General features: G+C 40.3%; 2 protein-coding genes across 2 annotated transcripts in view; one reads left to right on the top strand and one right to left on the bottom strand.

The window, feature by feature from the left end:
* The window catches only part of ankrd13c (ankyrin repeat domain 13C), a 28,745-nt gene extending 15,660 nt beyond the window's left edge, over positions 1–13,085 (bottom strand). Inside the window, exons 1-3 of the mRNA XM_018673126.2 lie at positions 12,379–13,085; positions 9,943–9,984; positions 3,137–3,241 (exon numbers count right to left, since the gene is read on the bottom strand). Coding sequence (XP_018528642.1) covers positions 3,137–3,241; positions 9,943–9,984; positions 12,379–12,778 — 547 coding nt within the window. The 5' untranslated portion in view covers positions 12,779–13,085. The remainder of the gene's footprint in view (positions 1–3,136; positions 3,242–9,942; positions 9,985–12,378) is intronic.
* A 2,829-nt stretch (positions 13,086–15,914) lies between these two features.
* On the top strand, positions 15,915–26,683 carry cth (cystathionase (cystathionine gamma-lyase)). Its single transcript, XM_018673132.2, has 12 exons — positions 15,915–16,199; positions 18,669–18,750; positions 18,965–19,060; positions 19,269–19,378; positions 19,737–19,871; positions 20,010–20,067; positions 20,435–20,511; positions 20,898–21,051; positions 21,659–21,780; positions 22,109–22,161; positions 22,442–22,580; positions 25,809–26,683. The coding sequence occupies exons 1-12, from the start codon at positions 16,014–16,016 to the stop codon at positions 25,824–25,826; spliced, it is 1,230 nt and encodes a 409-aa protein (XP_018528648.1). The 5' UTR covers positions 15,915–16,013; the 3' UTR covers positions 25,827–26,683.
* Positions 26,684–27,420: the final 737 nt, after the last annotated feature.

Below are 27,420 nucleotides of genomic sequence, written 5' to 3'. Positions count from 1 at the left end.
GTTGCATGTTTACCGGCTAAACTGGTTGTAAAAAAAAGGCAAACTGACTGGATATGAAAAAAATCAGTGGATGGTGGTAAGTTTCCACAGAACCAAAGAACACCTGTTCTAGACTCGTTGCTCTTCCAGGAAAAAAACTGAAACAAAAAAAAAAGGAAAAATAAAATCTTAAAAACCAGATCTGTCATGTTTCCCACTGGCCTCTGGAAGGACAATGCCCTCTTAAAAAGCCTTTATATGGTACAAAGCATCCTCTCTGATACATTATATCACCCAAGTATTACTCCAAAAACACATTACACACAGGGTCATTTGATGGTTTCAAGGTTGATTATTCGTAAAATAGTCCAATATTCGACAATTATTCATTAAAAAAAAAAAAGTAAGACAGCAATCTTACACTTGGAACGAAACAGATAACCATTCTATATATGAGCTGAAACCATCCAAAAGTTTTCAGTACCAGGCTTCAAACCTCTAACTAGCTGCTGAAATTCAGACAATCTCACGTTAAACTTTCCTGCAGCAAACCTAAAAGTCTGGTCCTTTATTCAACAGTCAACTACCAAGACCACTGCAGTCTGACACCCATATGGAAAAGCAGCTCCCCGTCTAATAAACACCAGCATGTCTGAGGCAGCCCTTTAAACGAGCTCCTGAAGTTGACAACGCAGCTGTGTGAGTGGAAGGCAAGCACGGACAGAAATAGTTCTTTCTGAACAAAACACATGACAAAATCTATTTCTGAGCCACATTTTGCCTCCGAGTTCAGACAGAAAGCTACAAGTGACAAAACTCAGGTGATGAATACATCAAATGCTTATTGACTTCAGTGGAAATTAGTCACAAACATTCACTAAAAATAACACAGGAACAGCACTGAGTTTAGTTCTGTTTTTTTTCTTCTAAATCATCACTTTCAATAAATAGTTTGCTTACTAAACAAAAATATTGATCTGATAGTCTGTATGAGGAGCTGGTGAAATACTGACAAATAATATTACCTGTGGTCAACACTTTCCAGGCCAAGACATTTTCCTGACTGTAAAGTAAACAAACAAAGCTCCTAGGTCTCCACTTCCCTCACACGCTCCTGACAAATGCTGACTCAGCTCACTCTGAAAAACTGCTAAGCAGGGCTCTGCTAGGCTAATGCTGAAAAAGACTCAACGTTTATTGCGCTGAACACAGGAAAAAGTCCATTCCCTTCAGTGCTTCTCTCTTTTATTGTCATCATAGCGGCCAGGTAAAATCCTATATAGAGAAAGCCAACTGTGAATGTTTTATAGCATACAGAGTCAAACGCTGTAGCTGAACTGTCACAGCAGAGGCCCTGCCTGCTTTGGAACAGTTCAGTCTGGTTGAATGTGTACCTGTCTACCAATCTCCTCAATTAGCAAACAGACACAGGCCCAGCCACCAGGTGTTCTTCTCTCAGGCCTGGCTCCAGAAGAGGGCTGTGGTATAGTCCCAGGAAATTTACTCCTTCTGAAAAGTGCCGTTTGTGACACAGGAGATTCTGTTGACTCCTAGGAATGGATAACGGTAACACGTTTCTTATCAAACCTTGTATCTTAATACAATGGAAAACATATAGATGTTAATGTCATATTTTTAACCAGCTGCCACAGTTGCTGGTTAAAATGACAGACATCACTGACAGACACTGGTGGCAGATTAGATCAGCTGTAGCACATTAACGTCTGGATAAAATAAAAAGAATGTAGTCTGTTCTCTGATTAATGCCGCCTCTGCAGCTGGTGTCTGCATCAAGCAGTAGTTTGTTTGTGAGACATCTCTGTGAGGTGTAGTTAATTTAGTCCACAGTTGCCTGAAGATGTTGAAAAGTAAAACTAAGATTCGATAGGGGATTTGAAAGGATGCGATGAGTGGACCTGAGATAAAATGCTATTAACCCCCACCTCTACTGACTAAGGCTACTGGGGCACCAAACCTTTCCATCAAGATGAGGGACTTTTTCACATGCTATGATTCACACTTTCTTACCATTTGCTTTTGTGAGATGCTTTCAAAAGCTCCAGAAAAGCTAGTAAACTTGAGTTTGAGGGGAGTTTAGATTATTTTGTGAGACATACTGATCCCATGGTAAACCATTAACTTCTATACTCAATAAAAAAGACAACACAATTAGCATTAGCTAATATGATGCACTACAAGACAAATGTATGTACATTAATTCTTCTTAACAGCTCCAGCATCTGTTCAGCTGCGATGCGCTACACAGCCAGTTCACATGCAGAGGTATTTAATGTATTCAGTGCAGATTGCTGACAAACAATGTGATGATGTCACTTTTTAAATTATGTCACAGGCTTTTTAATGCATACTGAATAAAAAGTTGTTTGCTTTTTTTCTCTTTTTCATTTATCAAAGTACTGTCATAACAATATCATAACATTCACATCAATATCTCAGTCTGGCTATATATGTTACTGCTACAAATCTCCCAAATAGAAACCTCTGGCCTTCCTTTTCCCATGATCAATATATTAAGAGCTTTAAACAGACAATAGGTGAAATTGGCTGGTGAAATAGTCACTAGTTCATTACTGAGTGTTTGTAAAACTGGAAGGTATTATGCTATCAATTTACACCTAACATGATTGGTTTCACCCATGTGTAAGCTGATGTTCTTATACAAGACCATGGCTACTATTAATGGATGCATGAAACTGAAACTAAGAGAATCTAATATTTCAAGCCACAGTTTAACCCAGAGTTTGGACTGTGGGCAGAAAATAGGGCTTGAGCATAATCAGCCTATGAGGAGACTGAAAAACATCTAATGAATTGCCTTTCATTGAAGCACAAAAGCCCGAGGGCCTTGAGGAATGTCCCCTCTCTCTGAGGGACAAAGGAGGCAGGCCGGCGTCACAGCCTCACTGGGAGGCAGCAGTGTGGAAGAATGTGCAGAGCCACTTGTTGATGTGCATCTGTTGATCGCACCTTTTTTCTCCCCCTGCACTGTTTTCACACAGGAAAAATCTGAAACCCCTGCTGAAGCAATGTTCATTTCAGTAACTGAGTTGGCTGACCAGCATGTCGAAGTTGTGAAGTTTCAAAGGTCTGTCCTCAGTGTGTAACTAAGCAGTGCCAGTCAGTCGTAGATACTTACTCATCTGACGGTCTCCGTAGCTAATAGCCTCTGCAAGGGGGCTCCATCCCTGAGCGTTCTTCACCTTCACTGGTGCATTGTGGGCCAGCAGCAGGTGGGCACACTCTACAAGAGGTCCACACAGGAGGGCAGATAATCAATTACATTATAAAAACTTTATTTTGAATGATAAGTTTCACTAATAGCTATCACAATCAAGACAAATAAGACACACAAGAACATACATGAAAATAAAAGACCAGCAACAATAAAGGAAAGAGAAACATCTTTACATAAACATGTGCCCCCAGAACAAGGTTCAGTTTTGTTTAGTTTAGTTTTTTGAAATTAGCACAGGTTTGTTCAGGGACAGAGGGTTGTACACAGGCTCATCCCAGAGTTAAGATGGCTGTATTGTAATTACAGTCAACTTTTGTGTGCTTCAAAAAGATCAGAAAATCTGTAAAAAGGTTGCTCTGCAGTGAAGCAACATCCCAAGTGCCTTGTTCCTCTGACAACCTATTAAAATTCTAGCTGCTGCTTCCTGTTCAAACAAGAGGTGCTGGAGACGCATTAAATTTAAGCAAATTAATGGAATGATAAATTAAGGCCAAATAAAAGATAAGCTATTTTTTTGACCGGAACAAAACAAAAGTCTGCACCTATACAGGAAAGGTGACTCAAAGTCAACTCCTAGAAATCAAGAAATGTATATTCTTTTAACTAAAGAGACACAAACATACACAGTGAAACACACAAAAAGAAAAGGAGGTGTGGTATTTAGCAAAAATTACCTTTATTTAAGGACAGATGTCAATGTTGATTAAGCACTAATAACTTTCCTCATTTGTCTGATGTACTTGATGCCACATATCCACAATGCAAGCTGAATACAAAATGTAAAGACGTGACTGAGGGAAAACACCATTCGTTTTGCTTTAAAACAGATATGTATGTTTGAGAAATTACTATTTCCTCTAGGCATTAATGAGGTGAGACTGACTTTAACATTCTCGCATTTCCCATCCCTACTTCTTATCAGCTCCACTGATGTTGCTATGGTGATTTACACATGTAATTCACACTCAGATCTCCCCTGTCAAACAGATAAGAAAAAAACCCTTGAAACTAATTTTAACTCTATGCCAACACTGTCCAGCTCTAATTTTGTGTTCAACTTGACAAATAGACAAATTGATCTCATCACTTTGCAGTAAATTCTAATACATGTGTTGATGATGATTTAAAAATAATCCTGGTTTTATAGAGGGACAGATTGTGTGTAGGATTGAGATGACAGCTGACCCATTAACCAAAGAGCCATATGGGGCCGTCAGTTACACAAGACTCTGAATCCTACTTTAGAGGCTGCACTGCTATAAAATGAGGAAAGATTCTCAGGAATAAAATGTCAAACTTCACAAAAAGACGTTCCCTGGTTCTGCGCAGAATAACCTCCAGAGCTGCGCTTGTATTCCAGCAACGGGAAAACAGCCAAAAAGCCTCATCCCTTTTCTATGGCAAGATCAGTGGTAAGTGCAGCACAAAATCCCTCCACTCTCTGGGCAGCCTGTCAACAAACTACAGCCGGCCAAAAATGAAGCCTGTTGTTCCGGCTCAGCTGTCAGTTTTGTCGTGACATCATTCAGTATATTGTTGGCGTCTGTACAGCTCTGTCTCAGCGCTGGCCTGGGCAGGAGCAGTCACAGTCCTGTGAGCAGCAAAACGCCGGAAATGCAAAGCAGAGGCTAACTGTTAACAGTCTGCTGCTGAGTGAATACGTAGGGGCTGTTTGGCCGGCATTTTCAACAATCATTCAGCCTGATAAAAACCCGCACAGAAGCCCTCACTATAACTGGTTATTGCCCTCATGTTCAGACTTGTTTCTCTGCTTGACACCACCATGAACACTATTTAAAAAAAACCTGCCTCAAGTGGTGTGTTCATAGAGCCAACAAAGGATAACTAGTGCCTTTTGAAAAGAGAGGGTAACACACAGCAACATTGTTACGTAGTCTAAAATACCACATCACCTCCCTGATCTACATACTCACCATGTTTTATTAATAAGAGAGAGGCCAGAGTCTCATACATTCTTTATGACAGAGAGGAATACATTCTGAAACTCCTCCTAATTAAACATATTATACACACAACAAAGAGGAGTGTGGCTGTCCCAAGAGTGTGGTGACAGAAAAATAGAAAGGCAGGTTGTGACAGCACCTCAAGCACTTAGGCTGTATTCTTCACAAAAACAATTATCAGCAACACCGTTGCTCTAAATGTACAGCTGACTTTAAAGTGGAAGCATGGCGAAGAAAATCAAAATGAACAAAGACAGGGCCAGTGGGAAGTCGTGTTCACACCAGGGGAGCAAGTGAAGTTCAAAGACTTGGCTTATGACTAGTCTGAGTTCGTTTTCTTATTATATTTCTGCCCAATTCTGCTGTGACGTGATCTGCGTGTTAAGTGCTGAATAATGTCCAAAGGCTGACCACTTCAGAAAGATTGGCCACGATACTGGCCATGTAGCATGCTTTAATTAAATAAACAAGCTGTGCTGGCACCATAAATGGTGGATATAACTGCAGAGCGCATCACAAAGAGCATCACATCAGCAAACAAAAATGCAAACCTCTGTGTTTATGCATGAATTTATGTCCTATCCGTGCCTGGGCTTGGGGATGGAGTGGTCTGATAACAGAAGAGGATGTCGAGAAAATACAGACGGCCAAGCACACAAGCGCTCGCTTTCTGACGCAAGGCCAGCAATTCCCTCGAGCCTTTGACCTATATATCACCCTGCTAAATCCAATGATTGTATAATAATAATGGCAACATTTAGCAGATATACATTACATAACCGTGGAAACAGCAGCCAGGCCATGTGTGCTGAGCTACAGACCTGTTGGTCTGGGACTAGCTCGAAGGACGAGCTGATAATGATTTGGGATGCATGGACACAGCACACCAATAATTTTCTATACATTTAAAATGCATTTCAGGTTTGCCTTACTTGAATTAAAGGCAGGAGTAATGTTTAACATTTCACCACCTGAGACAATAACTTTTATGGATGGAAACAAACCATTTGTGATGCATTTACAGTTACCTGTGCAGCTCAGAGACAGCTACATCATGTAGGGTGAAAACACAGGCTTTTCTATGAACAGTGACATGCGATACTCTCTTGACTACATAAACAAACAATACATGTAGCCACTCCACTGGCACCAGGCTGGCTGTGTATAAAGCGTATTTGAATGTGGACTTCCTCACGAACAAACTGGACGTAGTTGACTGGCAATTTCTGTGTTTTAGCTTCACACATGTAGGCAAACCAGTGTCTCAGGTAGTTTTATCAGCTGGCAAGTACATCCCTATGCAGTTAGCTACAACAGACAATCCAGTGGGCAACATATACTGGAGCAAGCAGTGCATGCTTGCTCCAACACACAAAGATTTGTTTTGTTTTGCTGGAATCATACAATTATGATTGAACATCATGATTGAAAAATACCAGAATTTCCCCTTCAGACGTAAAATGTGCCTGCATCTTCATACAACTGACATCTATCTACGATTTACTGTAGCTGCAAAAGCATCAAAGCAATTTGTGATGCAAAAATGCTCCAGTACCTTATATATAGTGTATTGTGATAGGCAATGCTCTGCAATATCTGTGTACACAAAGAGAACTACTAGCTTATTCTTAGTGTCTACTGGTTAAGAACAACATTACTCAGTCTAGACTGGTCAGTTATCAATCCTACGAGTGAGATAGTTAAAAAAGTAAGTTTGACCTTACAGTATCTGGGAAAAGAATATATACAGTTTTTATGTGTGGATGTTTTCCTTGTTTGACCCAGACAAAGAATAATCAAACAACAGCAGGTCATTCATCAAACTGAAAATATCTGCCTGGAGAAATTAGAATTTAGCCTACAACTCATTAGCCATGGTTTGCTGTCTGATTCAATCCGATATGCAGTTGTGAAAGTATTGATACAGGGAAGTCTCCCTGTGGGTTTGTAGGTTGATTGCATGTGCAGCAGCTGTACAGGAATCCTGGTCGAGTCACGTACGACCCTGTGAGTGAGGCAGAGTGGGGTGGAGAAATAAAGTGCTAATCTAATGCTACACTACGTGCACTGGCTACACATGGGACACTTGTCAAGAGGTTCTGTGGGCTGTTAAAACCCCCAGCGTCGCCACCCATTCTGATCCAGGCTGAGTACGTCTATAAAATGGCTTTCTCGCTCGCTTCCTCGCCATCAATCACACACTCAGTGACCCAATCAAACAGCAGTTGAGGGATCACGTTGTCACCGTCTCTGAGGCGAAATCGAACCGTTAAACATCATTTGTTTTTGCCTTGCAGATTGACTGAAACCGGTTGATGTTTTTTTTTCTCCAGACAAAGCTGGTGTTATGTACATAATGATGCTCTACACTTCTCTCTCAATTTAATGGGCTGCTTCTTTTTTAGTGATGACCTGATTCAGAGGAAGACAAACCCAGCCAGACTGGTACAATGGCTCCAAACCCTCACTAGGTTGTTATCTTGTATCTCTGAAACCAACCACTGGACAAAAGAAAAACTTGGTCATTGTCTGTCCTTTGATGGGACATGACAGAAAACAGGCTTCAGGAAAAAAAAAAACTGTCCTAATCTCACACCTCTGACAATAACATCAGCCAAAAACTGAGAGTGAAATAGAGCATGTGGTGTTTCATTTCCAGAAAGTGCATTCATGCCCTGACTCATTACAAGTAATGACTCAGATGGTAACATTATTGACTGAATGGAAAAAATTCATCATCAATCCATCATTGATTTAGAACTTGTTTTTATATTTACTCATTTTGTTAACCAACATTTCTCCACCTGACATGTCTTCTACTTCAGCTACTGTTTTCTTGCTTTCCTAGACCTCAAACAACCAGTCAAATGGCAGAAAATGAACCAACAACTATTCAGATTATGGATTATTAATTTTTCTCATTTCTTTCCCTAAAACTTTTCTGGTTAGAGCTTCTCAAACATGATTCATTTAACAGCTTTTCCCAGTCTGAAATGAGTTTAACTGGTTTTGGAGTGTTGGTTATACCAAACAACATCTGACTATAAGATACTGTAACAGATATTTTTCACTACTTTCTGACAATTCACTGAGAAAATACCAGCAGATTAATCGGTAATGAAAATAATTATTAGCTGCAGCCATATACATTCCCTAATTCCCTACATTCCTCTGTGCCAGGTTGTTATATTTATCAGCTGGTGACATTTTTTTAGAGGAAAGTACAAACATGCTGTGCAGATGTTAATGGTCATATGTTAATTTAGTCTTGCACCTGTAGTTATGTGCATATAGAAATGCTCCTTTCTAAGTATTTCATTTGTTACCGATCGCAGAGTTACAAATGTGGACTGCATTATGCTCTGTTTTTAGCTGTTAGTGATAAATATGGTCTCTCCTCTTCTTCTACATGAGGGTTTTCACCTGTACAACCGTTAAAGCTCAAAATTAATCATTACTAGTCTGGTACATAATAAGCACACACACACACAAACCCATACACAAAGACAACCTTGTCCTCTCCATCCCAACAGGGCAGCCACACCCAGACTATGATCTCATGCTGAAGCCTTCAGCCTGTCTGGCCAAAGCATCCCTAGAGGACAGGGCAGCAGCTCAGGCAAGAGATAGGCAACCTCATTAGCACAATCAATTCCATAGCGTCCCATCCGCCACTACACTTTGGCACTCCGCTGTCTGAATTACCAATAGCCAGTGCAGGGCCTTCACTCTGGTGACAGGAATTGAACTTTGCGAATGTGAAATCAATTGAAACCCATGCTCCAAAGACAGACAATAAACAAATGGGACTGTGCAGAGTGAGTAACCCTATGCTTCAATTGTTCACTGAGAGCCTGCTGCAAAAAAAAGGGAGGGGAATTGAGGGGGATTAATTTTTCAATAGCATGTACTGAAGTCTCCTTGTGAAATTAAATGTAAGCATTGACTCACAGAAGGGGCAGTACATTAATGTTTTATGCACATGCTTTCAGTCCAACCAGTGCAGTTTGACTGAAAACAAAACTATGTAAAGGTTTTTAGAAAACCTTGGTACAGCACAACATTATCATTGCATGCTTCAAACCACACAGAGCTCTGCATGATACCTGTCAAAGTCTGCATAAATCAAACTAAATGAAAGAACCAAATGAACAACTACAAAACCTCTTCAACATGAGAGACGCCAGCAGGAAAGTAATAATAGCACACTAAGCAAATATTATGCATGTTGAAGATGACATCTCTTATCTCGGCTAATTATCCCCTGTGCCAGCTTCAAACTATTAGTCTTTAAGCCAGCAGTGGAACATCAATTTGAACAAGAGACTTTAGCCACGGAGACGATCCTATTTCTTGCAGTGTCATCATTATCTAATCCCTACTGATTACATATGGTCTAATATTCTCTGTGAATGTATTAAATAGAAGGCAGATCCTATTAGGAAAGTAGAGAATTGTTTTCTTCCTCAATCCCCCTTTTTTGTCCAGGCAAAAATCCACAAACACAACCTCTTTACTCATGCATGAGCATCTTGCCTTCTGGGATTTGTGTGGTGATCTGTGACAAACGTCTGGTGGTGCTTAGCCAGACAAATGCATACACAAAGACAGGAAAATAAACTGAAACACCAACACAAACAAAAGACATACAGCCCTGCAGAGAGAGTCATTTAGAAAGCCACAGCGACAGAGAGGAACAGAAAATAAGCCGCAGTGGAGGTGAATCTTTAAAACATTTCTCACCTTTGTGCCCCATCATAACAGCGAGATGCAGCGGTGTGTTTCCTGAAGAAGAGAGAAAAAGAGAATTAATTTGTTGGCTGTCTTTGATAAGCTTTATAAGAGAGGTCTGTGACAAGCGCTTTGCTTTTAAAACTGTACCATTTAAGGTGAATTAGATATTCAAATTGGGAGGCATAATCCACTAAATTCCAAATGATATGGTAAGTGTGTGCCTATTGTGTGTACTCCTACCATGACAAGCAATATTACAGTCTATTAACCTACTGCAACCCCCCCAGTAATAAGCTGCATTTAACAGGCAAGGACATGGCTTGTTAACAGACACAAAGTAAACACTGAATGGTGAGGGATGCACGCTAGATATTCATACAGGGAAAAATAACATTTGCATTAGGTGTGGAGAGGCACTGCTTTTCTTCCCAGGATGTGAAATGTGCCTCATAAGCGTTGGAGAATCCCTCAAGAGGAAGCTGAACTGCCCGGTCAGCTCCTTCAGGCTCCCGTTCTAGGGGGAAGAGTGGTGGGCATGGATCCAGAATAAAGAGGGCCTGCCTTGTGGAAGCCCTGATTTGGGATAAGCTAGAAGTCACACTGGATGTTGTGATAAACTGTACAGATAGGGCAGTGAACCAGTAGGGGCCATTTCTGAGTGCACAAAGATGTTGTAGGTCTGTGGTATGAGAGCCACCCCTCCTGTTCAAGTGTCCTTGAGCGTGACACTGAACATTTACCTGTAGGACTGAAAGCGTCACTTCACCCAGATAATAAAATATTTTCTCTCATGCAGACAATTTTGAGATAGTCACAGAGATTTCTGCGGTAGACCCAATTCAATGGAGACAAATGAATTTCATTTCTATTACTCAGAACACTGGAAAATTACAGTTTTTAAACTCAACTACAATGTGAAATCAGTGTTGTGATTATTCTGGAGAATCCAGGACTTAATGTCAGTAGTTTTATTGTTTCTTCTGTTAAAGCATGGAAAACATTATGCTGAAATGATTAGTCATAAATTTTGACAGTAAATAAATTGTTTTAAGTCATTTATCAAGCAAAAATGCCAAAAATTAATAGCTTTAGCTTCTCAAATGCAAGGACTTGCTGTTTTTCATTGGTAATATCAGTGATTTGAATCGTACTGTAAGTCAAAACAATGGAGCGTAATATCAATATTATCTATATGGTTTAATTACGATACTGATAATGTAAGTGACAAAATATGTTTTTAATGGTGTGGGTGAATCACTAACCACCTACATCAGCCCTTTTATAACCACTGACTGTTACTATTATGTGTCAGATGTTGGGCTGAAGAAAGAATGGCAGAAATAAAGCTTTATTTCTTTGTTCCTACAGTACCGGTTGTTCCTCTAAATGGAAACAACCTAATTAATTTCAGTTACATTGTTTGTCAGTTCAGTTTCAGCTTGTATACGCTGGAGGCTGAACTAATGTGTGAATAAACACACAAACTGCTGCTGCTGCTGCTGCTGCTGCTGAGCCACGCCAATCCACAAGAAGGTGGGCAAAACTGCTCGGAAAAAAGAAAACCGGTTCAAGTTCCACAACAATACCAGAGGCGAATGCTGTGCCTGACACCTTTGTTGCATTACACAATGTCAGACGTTTGGTTTGAAGACAGACCAGATTCCAGTGCTGACACTGAGCACAAGTTCGAGCTATCTTTTGACTCAGCGTGTGAACAGCAATGAAACAAACTTGTTGTTCAACAGTTTAGGGAGGGTTTCTTTGCAAATTATGGTGTTATCTCAGCAGACTTTGACCTGCAGAAGAGTTGCTATCAGTGTGGAAACCCCAAAGTTTTGCAAAGTACCTATTAATACATCAACTTTAAGAAAAACTTACGATAAGTTTTTAACCAGAGATGAGTTATCCGATAAGGCTTTTGTGACTTGGTCTGATTTCAGCAAACACGATTAGTCAATTAATCGATGGACAGAAAAATAATGAGCAACTATTGAAATAATGAGTGATTAATCTTTTGAGTTTTTTTTTTTTTCCAAAGAAAACATGCCAAAATTCTCTGGTTTCACCCTCTCAAATGTTAATTACTTCATGTTTCTGTATCTTGGGTTTTGGGCTGCTTATCAGACAAAACAAGACATCTGAAGACATGGGCTTTGTCTCTGAATAATCAGGAATTTCACAGCTGTTGGTTTATGCTAACTTGAGGAAAGTGGATGTGATTAAGTTAGAGTAGAGGGATCAAACTATTTCTCTTTACGGGAAACGGTTCAGTTTTCCAGGCCTCGGCAGGGAAAAGCCTCGCCTACTCTACAGGGCTGCTATAAACTGATGGCCATGTTAGCTCAAACTAACCTCCACGGACTGCACCTTGAAATTAGTGGATTATGATGGGATTTTTTGACTCCTGCCCTCGGGGCCAGTGTGATAAGCAGCTGGTAGACTCACCATGGACGTCTTTCTGGGCGATATTCTGCGTCCGTATGAGCGAAGACAGGCGTCGGACATCTCCTTTAAACACACATTCGTGCACCGGGAAGTCCTGCCCGGTTCGGATAATGGGGTTCTTGTTGTTGTCATCGATAACATCCGATGTTGACAGCGTGTGGGTGTTAGCATTTAACTGCGACTGTTGATTCTGTTGCTGTTGTTGTTGTTGTTGCTGCTGCTGTGTGGACGACGACTTGATTAACTTGTGATTGCTGAAGATTTTACTCGCCCTGCTCTTGTTGTTCGTCTTGGAGGCGGTGAACGTCCCGGTCGCAGCCTCCTCGTCCGGCTCCAGTAAATCCTCGTCCTTACTCGGCCTGTGGTCCTTGCGCTGGGAGCGGATCTTCTCCCCGGTCATTTTCTAAACAGTTGGCGCTAACGGAGCAGAGGGTGTCGTCGCGGACGATGACCCTCCGGGCCAACTGATGCGATTCGCCAGTTGGAAGTCGTCACGCAAACACCGAAAATTGCACCACATGAAAACACTTAATACCGAACACCGGTTAGACTAAAAACGAAGATGAACGAGCAACCGCTCCCGTTTAGCGCCGGTTTATAATGAATACAAACAGTCGACTCTCCTCCCGTCGTTCAAAACTGTCGCTGGTTGCTGCACAACGTAAGCGGCTCCAGTTGACTAGCACGGAGGATTTCGGCTGATGTCTTCCGCCTCGTGGTTATCGCGAGAGTTCGGGAGAGGTTACTAACGGTCAGTGGCTGATAACGCTTCTCCTCGGGGTATATGGGTCAGCGTTAAATCCCAAGGGGGGTCGGAAAGAGAAAGTGAAGGACGGTTCCCCTTTCCTTTACTTAACCCTAACCTGTTATATTTGGCTGCTCTTCTTTTCCCGTGGACGATATCATAAAATCTGGTTTTTATGATATCCAGGACCAGGATCACCAATATCAATACAGATACCATTACTGTTCATTTTAAAAAGCAGCTAATGTACCATAATGTAACGGAGAGAAATATGTCATGATGTATGAGGTGAATGCATTATTAATTCGTTACTTCTGAGGATTGATCCGCCCAGCCCCAGCCTCTACTAGGCTCTATATTCTATCCACAATCCAACCCAGTGGTTTAAAATAACAAAGTACATTTACTCACGTACTGTACTTGAGTACACATGGGAGGTACTTAAGTTACTTTATACTTCTTTCCCACTTCATTTCATTGGTAAATATTATACTTTTTAAGCTACTAAATCTATTTCACAGCTACGGCAACTATAAGCTACTTATTTTTCTGGTCATGATTTTCCATGCTATTTGATGATTCTTAGCAATAATTGTACTTATATTATTCTACCCAATAGTACAGAAATATTAAAAAAAACATAAATGCTGCTTCAAAAATAATGATATTTAATAATGTATTACTCTCAAAGGGGACATACTGTACATGCCTATTTTTAAAGTAAAATAATGAATTTGGGTATTATAAGGGAAATATACTTAAAAACTCCATGGGAGAAAATGGTCCCTGTGAGTGTTTTATTATAACATAGATTGTTGGATTATGAACACTAAAGCATTACTGTGTATACTCAAGTATCACGTGACCACCTAAAACTGCAATTATGTCCAGTACCTGAGTAAATGTACTTTCCACCTCTGTAAACAGTATACTGTGTAGTTTCTTGTACTGTACATCTACTGCAACTACCAATCTTATCATTGCGTGTATTTTAAATCTTTTGTCATCCCCCTGCTGATGTGAATGCTGTTCTCTGAGATATTCACATGTAACAATACTTTGGGCCAACGCCTGAGGAAATATGGGAGGATAAGAGCTCAAATTACATTTTGATTATAAAAATATATCAAAGGTGACACCAGCAGTGGCTCCAGACGCACAGAGAGATAATTATTTCCAGTCCTCTGGCTGACTTCAGGGTAGAGTCAGACAAGATAAATAAACATTATAATCTTTAATGTTTTACAGTTTATCATTTGGTTTCCAAAATAAATACATAAATAAAATACTATTAATGATAATAATTATTAATAATAATATATGTAATAACACACCTGCTTGCATGTCCATAGCAATGCCTGAAATAGTTTTTGTCCCCAGGAGAGAGAGAGATGATACCATGCAAAATTAAACAAGATTTCTGTAAAACAGTTGAGTTTTTCCCATAACTGGAGAGGAGTGGTCACTTGGACTAAAATATATAAAAATTTATCACAGTTATTATATTATAAATTCATTTCTTGTTTATTTGTTCACTTGTAGTACATCAAGGCTGGACAGACATGTAGTTGTTATATACACACAATAGCCATATGTAGTAACAACAGTATTCTTACAATACAGAGAAAGAAAATGACAGTAGTAGGTGAATGAATTTGTTCTCTCATTTTTAGTTTACATTGTTGACTTTTGGAGAACATATTGATTCCAGGCACTTGTTTTGCAAGTTTTACTGGAGCATCACACTCACCAGGTTTGGGCAGGGTGAGGCGCAGTAGACTTCCACTGTTGAGTCATTACAGATCACTTCCTCCCCCCTATGGCTGAAGAATGGTAACAGCAGCTCTCTGTTGTGTGCCACCAGGAGCAGAAAATGCACAAAATTCAACACGTCATTTCAGTTCAGTTCTGCTGTAGGAAAGATCCTGAGTATTGTTAGTGCATGGCTGGATTAACCTCCTGGGAGGACATTGGTTAAAAATGTGTTGAATACCATTAGCTTTATTATTTCCCAACCTAGATACTACTCAGCAGTCTGAAGCTGAAGTGATTAGTTGATTCAGTTGACTAAAAATTAACTGGCAAAACTTTTTTTGAAGCACAAATGCCAAAAAAATCACTGGTACAAGCTTCTCAGATGTGAATATTTGGTTGCTCCCCAGTTTTCTCAAACTTACCATTTTGGTACAAAACAAACAAGCATACAAAATAAAAAATGATGAGCATCTTTCCTTATTTTCTGACATTTTATTTTTGTATATTTTAACAGAATCAAAGAAAATACCAATACCTTACAGTTCTCCTAAGATGAGAATCAAACAGACTGGCAAAAATGAAAGTAATTTTATAAGAAGCAAAATAATTTAATGTAAACCTAGATTTTAGTTCCCCCTGTGGGTCTGGGGTCCTCGGGCAGTTGTCCACTTAGCTCAGTTGCTAATCCATCTTTTAGATTTTGAGGCTTCTTTTTTGTTATTTTCTTGGGATTTTGTCTTTATGAAACCGGACAAAACTACAACTTTAAAGCTGTTTTTTGGTGGAAATCTGACAGGAAGTAGCATATAATGGTAAATCTGATGCTAAAATACAGCAAAGGAGTTAAAAAGTGTCTCCTTCCTGACTCAAACAACAGGAAGCGTTGCATCAGTACAGGCGAACACATAACGCGGTTACAATGAGCACACACACACAAAGAACGCAAACAACGTTTTGAATCACGTGGGTTTTACGCCCTCGCCGAACTGCCCATCAGCGCCCTCCGTTTTCTGTTAGTGAGCGCCGATTGGTCGAGAGGGACAAGCGCAGCGCACAGCTCTGTTAAATGGCCTGGCCCTTAACCATACAACGGTAATGCATACTCACCCCGTGTTCACTCTGGTGCGTGTCTGCCATGGATCAAAAGCACACACAAGACGAGCAGAACGACGTGTCCGTCGGTTTCCGCACGGCCTTTAAATCGTTCGCCACAGAGGCTATTCACGTCGGTCAGGAGCCCGAGCAATGGAAGTCAATGGCTGTGGTGCCGCCGATTTCCCTCTCTACCACGTTCAAGCAGCACGGACCGGGAAAACACGCCGTAAGTAGTCGGACATAACTTGGTTATTTATGGGCTGGTGGTGAGGAGGGGTGGGGGTGATCCGGCGGTATTCCCATGTGGGAAACAGACCCTATACGGCGTCATGTGCGAGGAATTAAGGAGCTATAAATGAATGTTCAGTCGTCGGTTTTTGTTTTAATCACAGAAACGTGTCGTCAGTAGAGCTACTGATAAGGCCCCATCCACATGTCTTCATAGTATCTTTCGTCTTATCAATATAGCAATGTAAGAATGCTGCATTACACGTTAAAATGTATTCAAATCTGTATGTAAAACTACACATCAGCAAAACGCAGTAGTAGTAGTATACTGTTTTAGCAGATCGAGGTGCAGCTGGTTTCAGCTATAAACAATTTGGTATTTAAGTTCAGTGGTTTCCAACCAAGGGGGTTGTGGCCCCCTTCAAAGAGTTGAAAGATAAATCTGAGGGGCTGTGATACGAGTAATGGTTGAGGAAAGAGAAAACAAAGTTTTGGCAACAGGAAATTTGTATTCTGTGAAATACTGGATGATAATGACCTGTTTGGGCCTCGAACTATTAAAATGAAACCATGTGAGAAGTTGAGAGGGGAAATGTCTCTTATGTGGCAACACCTATGCATCTGAAACATGATGCTGGGCCCCAAGTAGACACGGCTTTCTTGTAAGGAGTTTTGTGTTCTATTTTATAACCTTATCATGATTTTTAAATGAATAACAAATGAACACAAATAACAAGATTAAACAAGGACACACAAAAAGGTAAAAAGAATAGCAGATGTGTGTTTGCTTTCACATCCTCAATTTTCAACCCCCCTTATGTCCCCTACTTCAATAGCCAGTATTTCCATGGCCATGATAAATAAATCTACTAAACTAAAAACTCTATTGGAATTATATTGATGAGTACTGGGTGTAAGTATACAGAGTCTCTATAAATATGCACAAGTATGTGAAATAATGGAGTGTATATATGCATTTATAGGTATGTAGTAAAGTATAAAATTGAAGGTTATTTTAGGTTGCCTTTTTTATCTATCCTCTGTTAGTTACTGAGTACCTGCGTCATACACTTCTATTACCTGTTAAATTACCACTGCTGTGGCTGTTCCCTGACTACCTCAGTCAAAGTTTAACCTCTTTTAAGAGTTTAAAAGTTTAAAAGAGTTTCAAAACTTATGGACTTGCCATTTGTCTCTGTCAATAATTATACCAGAGATTACAGATTACAAGTCTGGTAGTGCCAGCTGAACTGGCACAAGGACAGGAGTCATTGAGGTTTTCACGTCTGTTGTCACAAAGAAGGCACAATCCGGTTGTCTATAATGTTAGTTTTAAGACTAATCTCACAGCATATGTACAGCATTAATTGATAAAACTGCATCTTCAATTAAATTGCCACATTAAAAGAAATACCCCAGCCCACTGCTCACACTGATCTCCTGACCTCTTGACCTTGTTTTCCAGACCTTGGTACGCTCCGTTCCACTACTCCCACGAGCAGAGTTTGGAGTAGGGATTTTACCTTTCAAAAATAATGGCTACTATTTGTACAGATGTTAAAAACACAAAAGAGAAGTTAACTCAAACAGTAACACGAGGCTTATCTGCTATCTGCTTTACTGCTGCATAGTTACAGGTGGCCTTACTCACAGAGAGACAAACTACAAAAACTCTGTGGTGAAGGTCATTATAGCTCCATTTATTGCCATTTACAGCCTCCAGTTTTTATGTAATTTATCTAAACATGTCTTGTTTTACTGATTATGTGCGTTGGACAGTGTGGAGCAGACGAACTCTCTCTGTTTTCACTCAGAAAATGTAATAAGCTATGACAAACATCTCTCAGAAATCTTCCTTTTTATATAATACATACAGTCACTTTGCTCATACTATGAATCTCCCTTTGTTTGTTTCTCACATTAATGGTAAAAACAGTCACAGATGCTTATTTTGGGCCACATTTGCTACATTAATTTAATCAGAACAACTTTTTTTTAGTTCAGTCTCACCAATGCTCTCATGTAACACCCCACTGTTGAGCAGTGAAGAGTTAAATTATTGGGTGCGGCCATCTTTTCTCACCTTACACTGTAATTTTAAACAAACACACATAATCTCTTCCATCACATTTGCTGGTTTGTTACTTCTGGTTCTCATGGTTTTCATAAGATAATCCAACAAAGGACAAACTTAAATCCTGTTTGTGGTAGAGGCAAGCCAGTACAGGTAAAGTTGTTAAACTAGGCAACATGTTGTTACACCATTTTGTATACCCCGCAGCTAAATGCTTTTAAAGGTGACAAGTTGTGTTGCATTACAGCATTTTAGGTATACTAGGCCTAAAATCTATTAACATATACTTGTGTTGGGGCAAGTTGTCTACAAAAAGACAGCTTCCCCTTGTTGTCTGAACACAATATATTATTATAAATGTTGGTTTTGTTCAAATAATGTTTTTATGTGTAGGGGTTTGAATACAGTCGGAGTGGAAATCCTACAAGAAACTGTCTTGAGAAGGCTGTGGCAGCTCTGGATGGAGCAAAGTACTGTAAGTCTGATCATTTGTTAATCGTGGCATACTCCACACACAGGAAATTCTCAATAACATCTGAGCACAAAAATGAATCGTTTTGAAGCATATTTGATGCTGACTGCAGCCAAGCATTTCAATATGAAAGTACTTCTAACAAGACGATATGAAAAGGATTTTAGGATTTGATGACATGTGCTTTTTTTTTGTTTGTTTTTTTTAACCCCTGCAGGCCTCGCTCTCGCCTCGGGGCTGGCAGCCACTGTGACCATCACTCACATGCTCAAAGCAGGCGATGGGCTCGTCTGCATGGATGACGTGTATGGAGGTGAGGCACCTCTCTGGGGCTTGGGCCCCTGTGTAGAACAAAACCATGCAGCTGTATGATGTGTCCTCACACCATAAGACGCTCACCAGTTTCATTATGCTGCTCACTTGTGCAAAGTGAAACTAGCTTTGGTTGTGGTTTGGTTTTGAACATCAAGTTGAGTTATTTTTGCAAGTGTTGATGGCAGTTCCGCTTTCTTAATTGCCAGGCACAAACCGCTACTTCCAAAGAATTGCCGCTGAAGTTGGCCTGGAGGTGTCTTTTGCTGATTGTACAAAGCCAGAGCTGCTTAAGGCTGCACTGAAGCCCAACACTAAAGTAAGTCAAAGAATTTTGTAGCATTTGTTGTTTTGTGTTATAGCTGTTGTTTTAGTAGTTTGGTCTCTTCAACAGATTTTATAATAATATTTAATGAAGTCTTTAAAGTTGCTTACTTAATTCCAGTTTTACCAGCATGTTGCATAACTGGGTGTGTCCTTTCCCTCTGTGCAAAATTTTAAGTGGTCATTATGAATAAGCACTTTGTGTGATGACTGCTACTGTTTTACCTTCCTGATAAATGCACCTGTAGCACCCCTTAGCTCTTTCAACTGTGTGTGTGTTTGCCACATCATGGACTTGCCCTTCTGAATATGCAATTACAGAGAAATGACACCCTGTCTTTGCTTGGTTGCAGCTGGTGTGGATTGAGACGCCCACCAACCCCACAATGAAGGTTGTTGACATCAGGGCCTGCGCCGATTTGGTCCATGAGCACAACAAAGACATAGTGGTGGTCGTGGACAACACCTTCATGTCTGCCTACTTCCAGGTGAGAGTGACAGATGTGCACTTCATGCTCTTTTGATTGCGAAACGGCTGTTAAATATTTCCCTACAATCAAATTCCAGTTCGTGTGGAAGCAAATCTCTGAATGATTAACTCAGGTGTTTGTCTTGTGCACTTGTAGCGCCCCTTGGCTTTGGGAGCTGATATCTGCATGTATTCAGCCACCAAATACATGAATGGTAGGTTATTTACACTTTCCCATTTCACTAACATAATATTTTCATTACTTCATCACTTTTTCAAGGATAAATAAAATCAACTCAAAGTCAGACAACTCTAAAACATGCACATGATGCAATCTGCTCAATCTAATCATCATGCATTTCTGCTGTTCTCTAAGTATCAGAACTTCATTCTAACTGAATTCTCATAACATTATGACTTTTTAATTAAAAATATTGCAATTTTATTTGGAAGTTCTCCAGTCTTTCCCCCAAGAGAGGCTCTCTAACCCTGATACAAACACACACAAATTAAAATTTTCTGCTCCAATGTCAATCACTTGTAATTTTATCAACCTCTTTTATTGCTGTCATTATTTTGCAGGTCACAGTGATGTGGTAATGGGTCTGGTTTCAGTGAACCGAGAGGATCTGTATGAGCGACTGAAGTTTCTGCAAAATCGGTGAGTAGAAAAGCAACAAATTCAACTACTCTTTCAGTCCGCGCACCAAAAAACACATTTTGGCAAAGAAAGTCATCTGAAAATTAACTGTCAAATATCTTCATAGTTGATCAGTCATTTATCAAGCAAGAAGCCAAATGTTTGCTGGTTGCCAGATCTGCGCTGCCACACTCGATTTTTGGTGGACTGGTTATTCCAGCCTGACCTACATTCACTCATTAAACAACCAAAACAGGCTCCTGAAGCCAAAGTTCTGAACCAAATTAAAACCTTTCCAGTGGGAAGTGTTTATGTATACTTTTGTTGTTCGCCTGATCTGGGTTTTTGGAGGCTTTATTTGTAACCTTGTTGTTTTCTTATATCTGCTGCTGCTGCTGTGGTTCAGCCCTGGGGGGCGTACCATCTCCCTTTGACTGCTTCCTGTGTAACCGTGGACTGAAGACGCTACACCTGCGTATGGAGCGGCACTTCAAGAATGCCATGGCCGCTGCCAAGTTCCTTGAGGCTGATCCTAGGGTGGAGCGGGTCATCTTCCCAGGTGATCATATAACACTATAGACTTAAATCTCCTTTTATTCAGCACTCATACCATTACAGTGTTGAGACATGCTGGTTATTACTCCATCGCCAGACCATTAAGCTGCTTTGTTCAAACACCAAACAGGTTTCTGTATAGTCTGATGGGTGTACAGGATAATGTTAGAAAACATGGATTGAACTGAGGACACTGTGGCTGTGCACATTATCTGTCTGGGTCATTTAAGGTCACAAGTTTCCATCTAAAAGAAAATCACACACTTTTCCCTCTACTTCACATACAGAAGGTCATACCAACTAAAGAGAACATGAAGAAAAGGTCTGAGCAGTAGCTCTTGCATTTTGGGTTTTCATTATCTCCACCTACACCTTATATTTACATATGCAGCTGTCTTAAGAGCACTGTACCAAAGGGGGAAACACTCTAGGGTTAGAAAACACTCCTAGCCTGTTTGGAGCAAGATGAATGCTTCATTTCAAGTAATATGAAAAACCCATGCACTGTCTTGCCAAAGGACCCACCTCCACACGTCAATGCTTTAGGTGGCAGTTACAGGATTCGTCTGCGTCACTCACTGGTTTGTCATGTTTTCCCTCCCTTGAAACAGGTCTGCGCTCTCACCCTCAGCACGAAGTGATGAAGAGACAATGCACTGGGTGTCCAGGAATGATCACCTTCTACATTAAGGGGAAACTGGAGCACGCCACCACCTTCCTCAATAGCCTCAAGGTTATTATGCAGTAAACTGTATTTAATCTGGGTTTGTTTGTTTGTCTTTTAACAAGTGGGTAGTGTGGTGAGGCTGGAGCAGATTATGCAAAAATAACTGGATCACATTCCCAGACCGACAGGAAAGGTGAAGGAAAAATAAAAGCAATAACACAACATTTCCTGAACAGACGCTTTAGACAGTCTAATCTTTCCAGTATAAGAGCTGATGTCCAGACGTGAAACAATAATTAAAATACTTGATTCATGAAAATGCACCGAGGATATACATACACATTATTTATGTCCTGCACAATCCTTTAATTTATGTCCTGTTTTCTTATTTTAGATGTTTGCAGTAGCTGAGAGTCTCGGTGGTTATGAAAGTTTAGCAGAACATCCGTAAGTATCCCAAAATATATTATTTTCTACTTTTATTTAACAGTGCTGAACACCAGAAATGTTTCTTTTCTGTACCCAGAGCTGTAATGTAACATGTATCACCACAAGGGGGCAGCAGAGATCAAGAAGAGATTTTTACCAGACTCTCACATACTGACTTTAATTGAGACACTTTGTTTCCATTATGCTGAAGTCTCTACTTTGATCTTGATTAGATCATCAGGATGTTTTTCTGTATTAGGCTCATATGTCAGTATCTCTGTCCTATATCATCATTTAGGGCAATTATGACCCACGCGTCAGTGCCAGAAAATGAAAGAAGTGTGCTGGGGATCAGCGACACTCTGATCCGTCTCTCTGTGGGACTGGAGGATGAAGCCGACATTATTGCAGACCTAGAGCAAGCGCTTGCTGCTGCTGTAAGTATCAAACATCCAACATAGGAGGTATAGTTTGTTATCAGTCAATATAACTCTTAAAATGGGGACACCACGTTCGTAGACTGGACTGAGAAAGTTTGGTTTACCTACATCCAAGATAACTCAGATGTGTCTTAGGTCTTTTCTCATGCAACAAATAACATCTGGTCATAGCCCTGAATTTCAATAGTGTGTTTGTTTTTTTTTTACCCATAACCTGGTGAGGGACAAACACCTGCTTTAAGGTTTAGACAGGTCCCTCTGTAACGTCTTGTTTATGGCTGCTTATAAAGCATTGGTTTCTGAGATTTTCTGATCAATGCTGTGCTGATCAATAAGTGTCAGGCTGTGTGTGGGGTTTAAATGTGTGACCCAGCTGCAAGTTATCTGTAATTCATGTCTGATACACAAGTAAGACGGACAGTTTGGGATTGAAAAAGCACCACGTGGCCACGATTTTTCTGAGAACAAACTAAAAAACAAATGCTAGCTAGTCAGTGATTGACAGATGTGAACTGTGGAGCCATCTCTCCCTGCTGCTGAGAAATACAGTAATTTTACTCCCTGGTTTTGCTTTAGTTTATTCAGTATGATTTTTTTTTTTTACATTTAAAATCACAGCTAACCATTTTGCAAATCATGCTGCTGTATTGTAGAAATTCAAGTGTTAACATTTTAAGCATCAGTTGATTTCCATTCATATCCACAAAGCATGAAAGTCTAGTGGTAGATTTTGATGGCAAATAGCAGTAATTTCACATAGGCTTTAAATATTGATGATGAGGGTGCTATTGCATTAATCACTGCTGGACGTTTTGGCTCTGGGACACTGTAGCGTTCAGGTCAATTTTTTACCACTTTAAAGAGCTAAATTATGGCTGTAGCCTGAGCCAGTGTAACTACGGTTACTGGCTTCCATTTATCACTGGAATTTATTTTGTCGGGTAAAGTCCGGATATATGTCAAGAAATCTTTTGCCCTATTCGAGATAATCTAGAAAATAGGTGTTTTCCTGCAAGTATAAGCTGCAGTGATATCACACCATGGTTGTTAGTGGAATCGCTTCCACCTCAAAAATAATGCACAAAATAACTTACCCTGTAATCTAGGTCTGTGGTCATAAATTCACTTCATTTCACATAGCACAGTGTTAGCACAGTGACCTCATGGGCACACATGAATAATATTAGTTTAACATGGAGGTTTCTTTGTTCTTGACACAGAGAATCTCATAAGCATTTAATGGTATTTATTGCACCACAGTCTCTCTACTCCACCACAGCTTACTTTACACACCAAGCTTTATGGTTTGAATGCTGCAAAGGGGATCCAGATGCCACACGTGCCTCGTCAATGATTAATCAGAGAATAAATGGACCAGTGGCTTTGTGTACTTAACAGTTACAAGGTCACATTTAATCTCAGTGCTGCATGTTAGTTCATGAGTCGTGACCTGCACGCATGGGCAGTATTTTTAAAGAAAGTGTTCCCTCTTAGAGTTGAAAATGTGCAAGCTGCAACTTGTTTATTTTCATGAGGAACATTTTTCGGAAGACCACAGAATATGTATTTGACCTGTATGGTGCCAAATAAGGCACATCGGTCAAAATGAAGAAAAATCAGGCCTGGAGAAGACATGGTAATTATCTTGGGAACATTTAGAGAGAGCCAGGCCAGGAAGGGTTGCAGACCTGGATTGAGTTAAGTATGCAGTGGTTTTATGATGTGTGTTTTGCATAGGGCTTTTGACATATCCACCCATCCCCATAACCCCACTCTGCTGCACGACCAGATCCATCATGCACTGTGAGGTTTTTGTATCTGTGCTGCAGTCTGGGGCATGCCCCTCTTCAGTGCAGTCCACTGGGAATATTCCTCCATTTGCTCTTGGCTCAGTAAATCCTTATCAATCAAGGCTATTTATAACAAATTGCCCAAAGCCACTCTCCGTTGTTTAAGCCTTTAAAAGTTTGGAAAATGTTTACATATTCACACAAACACGCTCATATCTTCAGTTTTAAATACTTTAAGTTGATTTATTAGCTGCATGTTTTTTTCCCCACTGTATTTTTGCAGTGGAAAAAATTCAAAGTATTTCTGCTTATGAGACCAATGCATGGGCTCATCAGAAGCACTGCAGAATTCCCAAAATCCACTTTCAAGTTCCTCCTTCAGTTTCAGCTTTTCTCACCTCTGTGCAGTGCTGTGCGCCACTGCCCCCTCAGCTCTGGCATGGCTCGTCCAGACATCTGCATTTTCATCACATCTCTCCCCCGCTCGAATGGCCAGTGTCGGCATCTGAGGTTTTATTACACGTCTGTGTTTCTCTCTGTGCTGGCATGGCGGCTTAGGTTTTATCAAACACAGATGATTTTGATCAAATCTTCCAGTGTGGAGGGTCAGTGGATGGGAGTCCCTATAGATGCGTTAAGAGGAAAAACGCTACAGCTCATTTAGAATCAATTTGGCATTGGAAGGCCTTGATTTTATCACATTAAAACCATATTAACTGAGCTCCAGTGCGCTGGTTTTGGATAAATCACTACAATTTCCCACCTATGACTGCACTGCTATCAGTAGAGAATCTGAATTTCCTAAAACCCCCTCTGCCACCTCATGCAGTCTTATCCTGCATGGTGGCCTGCGCCTCCTCTCCTCAGGACTCAGATGTCATCTCTGAATCCCTCTGCTGCCCATCTGTGGCAAATGGAAATTAAATGGAGACAAATATCTCTAATGACCGTCTGTGGTCCTAGGAGAAGGCACCTCTGATGGGTGAAGCGTTTAATTGGATGGGACGTCAGGTCAGATTGGGCCAGGCGGTTAAATTTCCGGTCAAGTGTCCTCATCCTGGGGTTATTTGTGAGTCACAAATGTAGCTGTTGGTTAATCACTTGGAAGTCTTCAGTGGGTGAATGCAATTTGTAATTTTTTTGTCTGCAAAATGTTTAGACTGTGGTGTTTTTATTGTGGTGGGCTGTTTGTTAATCTGCTTTTCACTCCCTTAGTGGCAGACATTTTGGCAGCTCATTAAGATCAAAGAGAGGAGGGATGAGTGTATGGATTGTGCCTCTTTTTCTTTGCTCCAAGAAAATGAATCATTTCAGAAAAAAATCATAGCATGTTATTAGCTGTGATCTCATGTCTGTCTCCTTGTTTCCTGGATGTGGCCTGTACTGAGTATTGATTCCACTGGTCAATTTTTCTTTCCCCGTTTTCTTTTAATAGCATCCAAAGAAGGAATGACATGTCTTCAGGCGTCCTCGAGGCTGAGGTTGAATCGGTTGAAGTTGGGATAGAGACCGGAGGTACCTCAAGTCGTAAATCATCGCAGATCAACACGTGGTACCTCAGTTCAGCGCACAAACAGCACCTATCAGGGAACAAGCTGTTCTTTAAAAAAACTTAAAAAAATTATACTGTCTGTGAATAATTAACACAATATGTAACTGAGAATCTTTTAAATGCCTCTTTTACTAGAGCATCAGTTGTGATCTTATTTATCTTATGCTGGTTTTGCTTGTTTCTACGTTCGTATGTGTTTTGTTTTAATTTGAAAGGCTTCAATCGAGCAAAGTCCTATTCAGTCAAGACTGACACAGTATGAGTTTTTGCAGGAAAACACCAAACATAATATTTTTTTGTTCAGTTTTGCCATCAAAAACAGTGTACTCCAGGCTGCTTGCTAGTTTTGATGCATAGATCAATCTCTAAATACAAACTTTTATATCACTGTCCTGCAGCTGTAATCTGCATTACATACATACTTGCCATATTTCCTAAATCTGGCATAGTTTGCGTTGTAAAACATGTAGATGTATTAATGAATTCTCGTTAGTCAAACTAACCAGCCTCAGACAAAGCTAATGCTGCCACCTGCTGTCCAAAAGTCAGAAATATTTTATGATGCTGTCAGCATCTGCACCAAGAATTTAGAAGCTCCACATTAGCTTTAGATGAATATTATCACAGTATGAAGAACAAAGAATATTTGCAAAAAGAATATGAGTAGAAATGTGTTAATTTTGTTGCAGAAGCAAAAGCATAAACTGGATGCCAGTTTTGTTTGACTAGAACTTGACATTATGCTTCAAGTGTATGTCTACCCTGTGAAGAGAGAAGAAGAGGTGAGCAGTCATATTCCTCAAGTTTGAGACTAATATGGACATTTGCATAATGAGGAGTGTTTGTATGACGTCTTATTTGAGCAGATGTTCAGCAATGACTGTGTTGAAGTTTTTTTTTTTTAACAACTGAAGCTGTTACAAGAGTGTTTCTCAGAATAAAGTTTGATGGAAAGCTTCAAGTGCATTTGAACTTGAGTCAGAGCATTTTGGCAGATGACACAAGCTACATTTCTTCCACGTCAGGCTTTTATCTGTGCAAAGAAAGAAAAGGTTTTACTCAGGCACTCCCTCCCCCCTCGGCTACTCACATATCACATCCCGCCTCTCTTGGGACAGACCGCTCATGATCAATGTCATTTATGTAACCGACAGATCTATTAAAATTACTTTGCAGCATAAGTCTCTGCGTCTCTCACTTCCTCTCAACCGTCCCGCTGTACAAACACAACCAGTGTAATTGTGAGTTCAGTGTCAGCAACCGTGACGAGTCGATACGCCACTTTCAATTTAGCCTGGATAGCGGTGGGCTGCACACTGGGGCTCGAGCTGATGGATCAAATGAGCTAGTTGCAGTCCTAATGACCCAAACCATCAATAACATTTCCATGAGGAGACTGAAGGTTTCGGTTCTCTGTACAAAACATGTAATCGTCTTTTAAAAGGTTTTAGTTCACTGGAACTTTAATTTCTCGTTACCTACGGGCATGTAATGG

The sequence above is a fragment of the Lates calcarifer genome, linkage group LG17 (assembly GCF_001640805.2).
Source record: "Lates calcarifer isolate ASB-BC8 linkage group LG17, TLL_Latcal_v3, whole genome shotgun sequence".
NCBI lineage: Eukaryota > Metazoa > Chordata > Actinopteri > Centropomidae > Lates > Lates calcarifer.
This window is presented reverse-complemented; position numbering and strand designations above follow the sequence as displayed.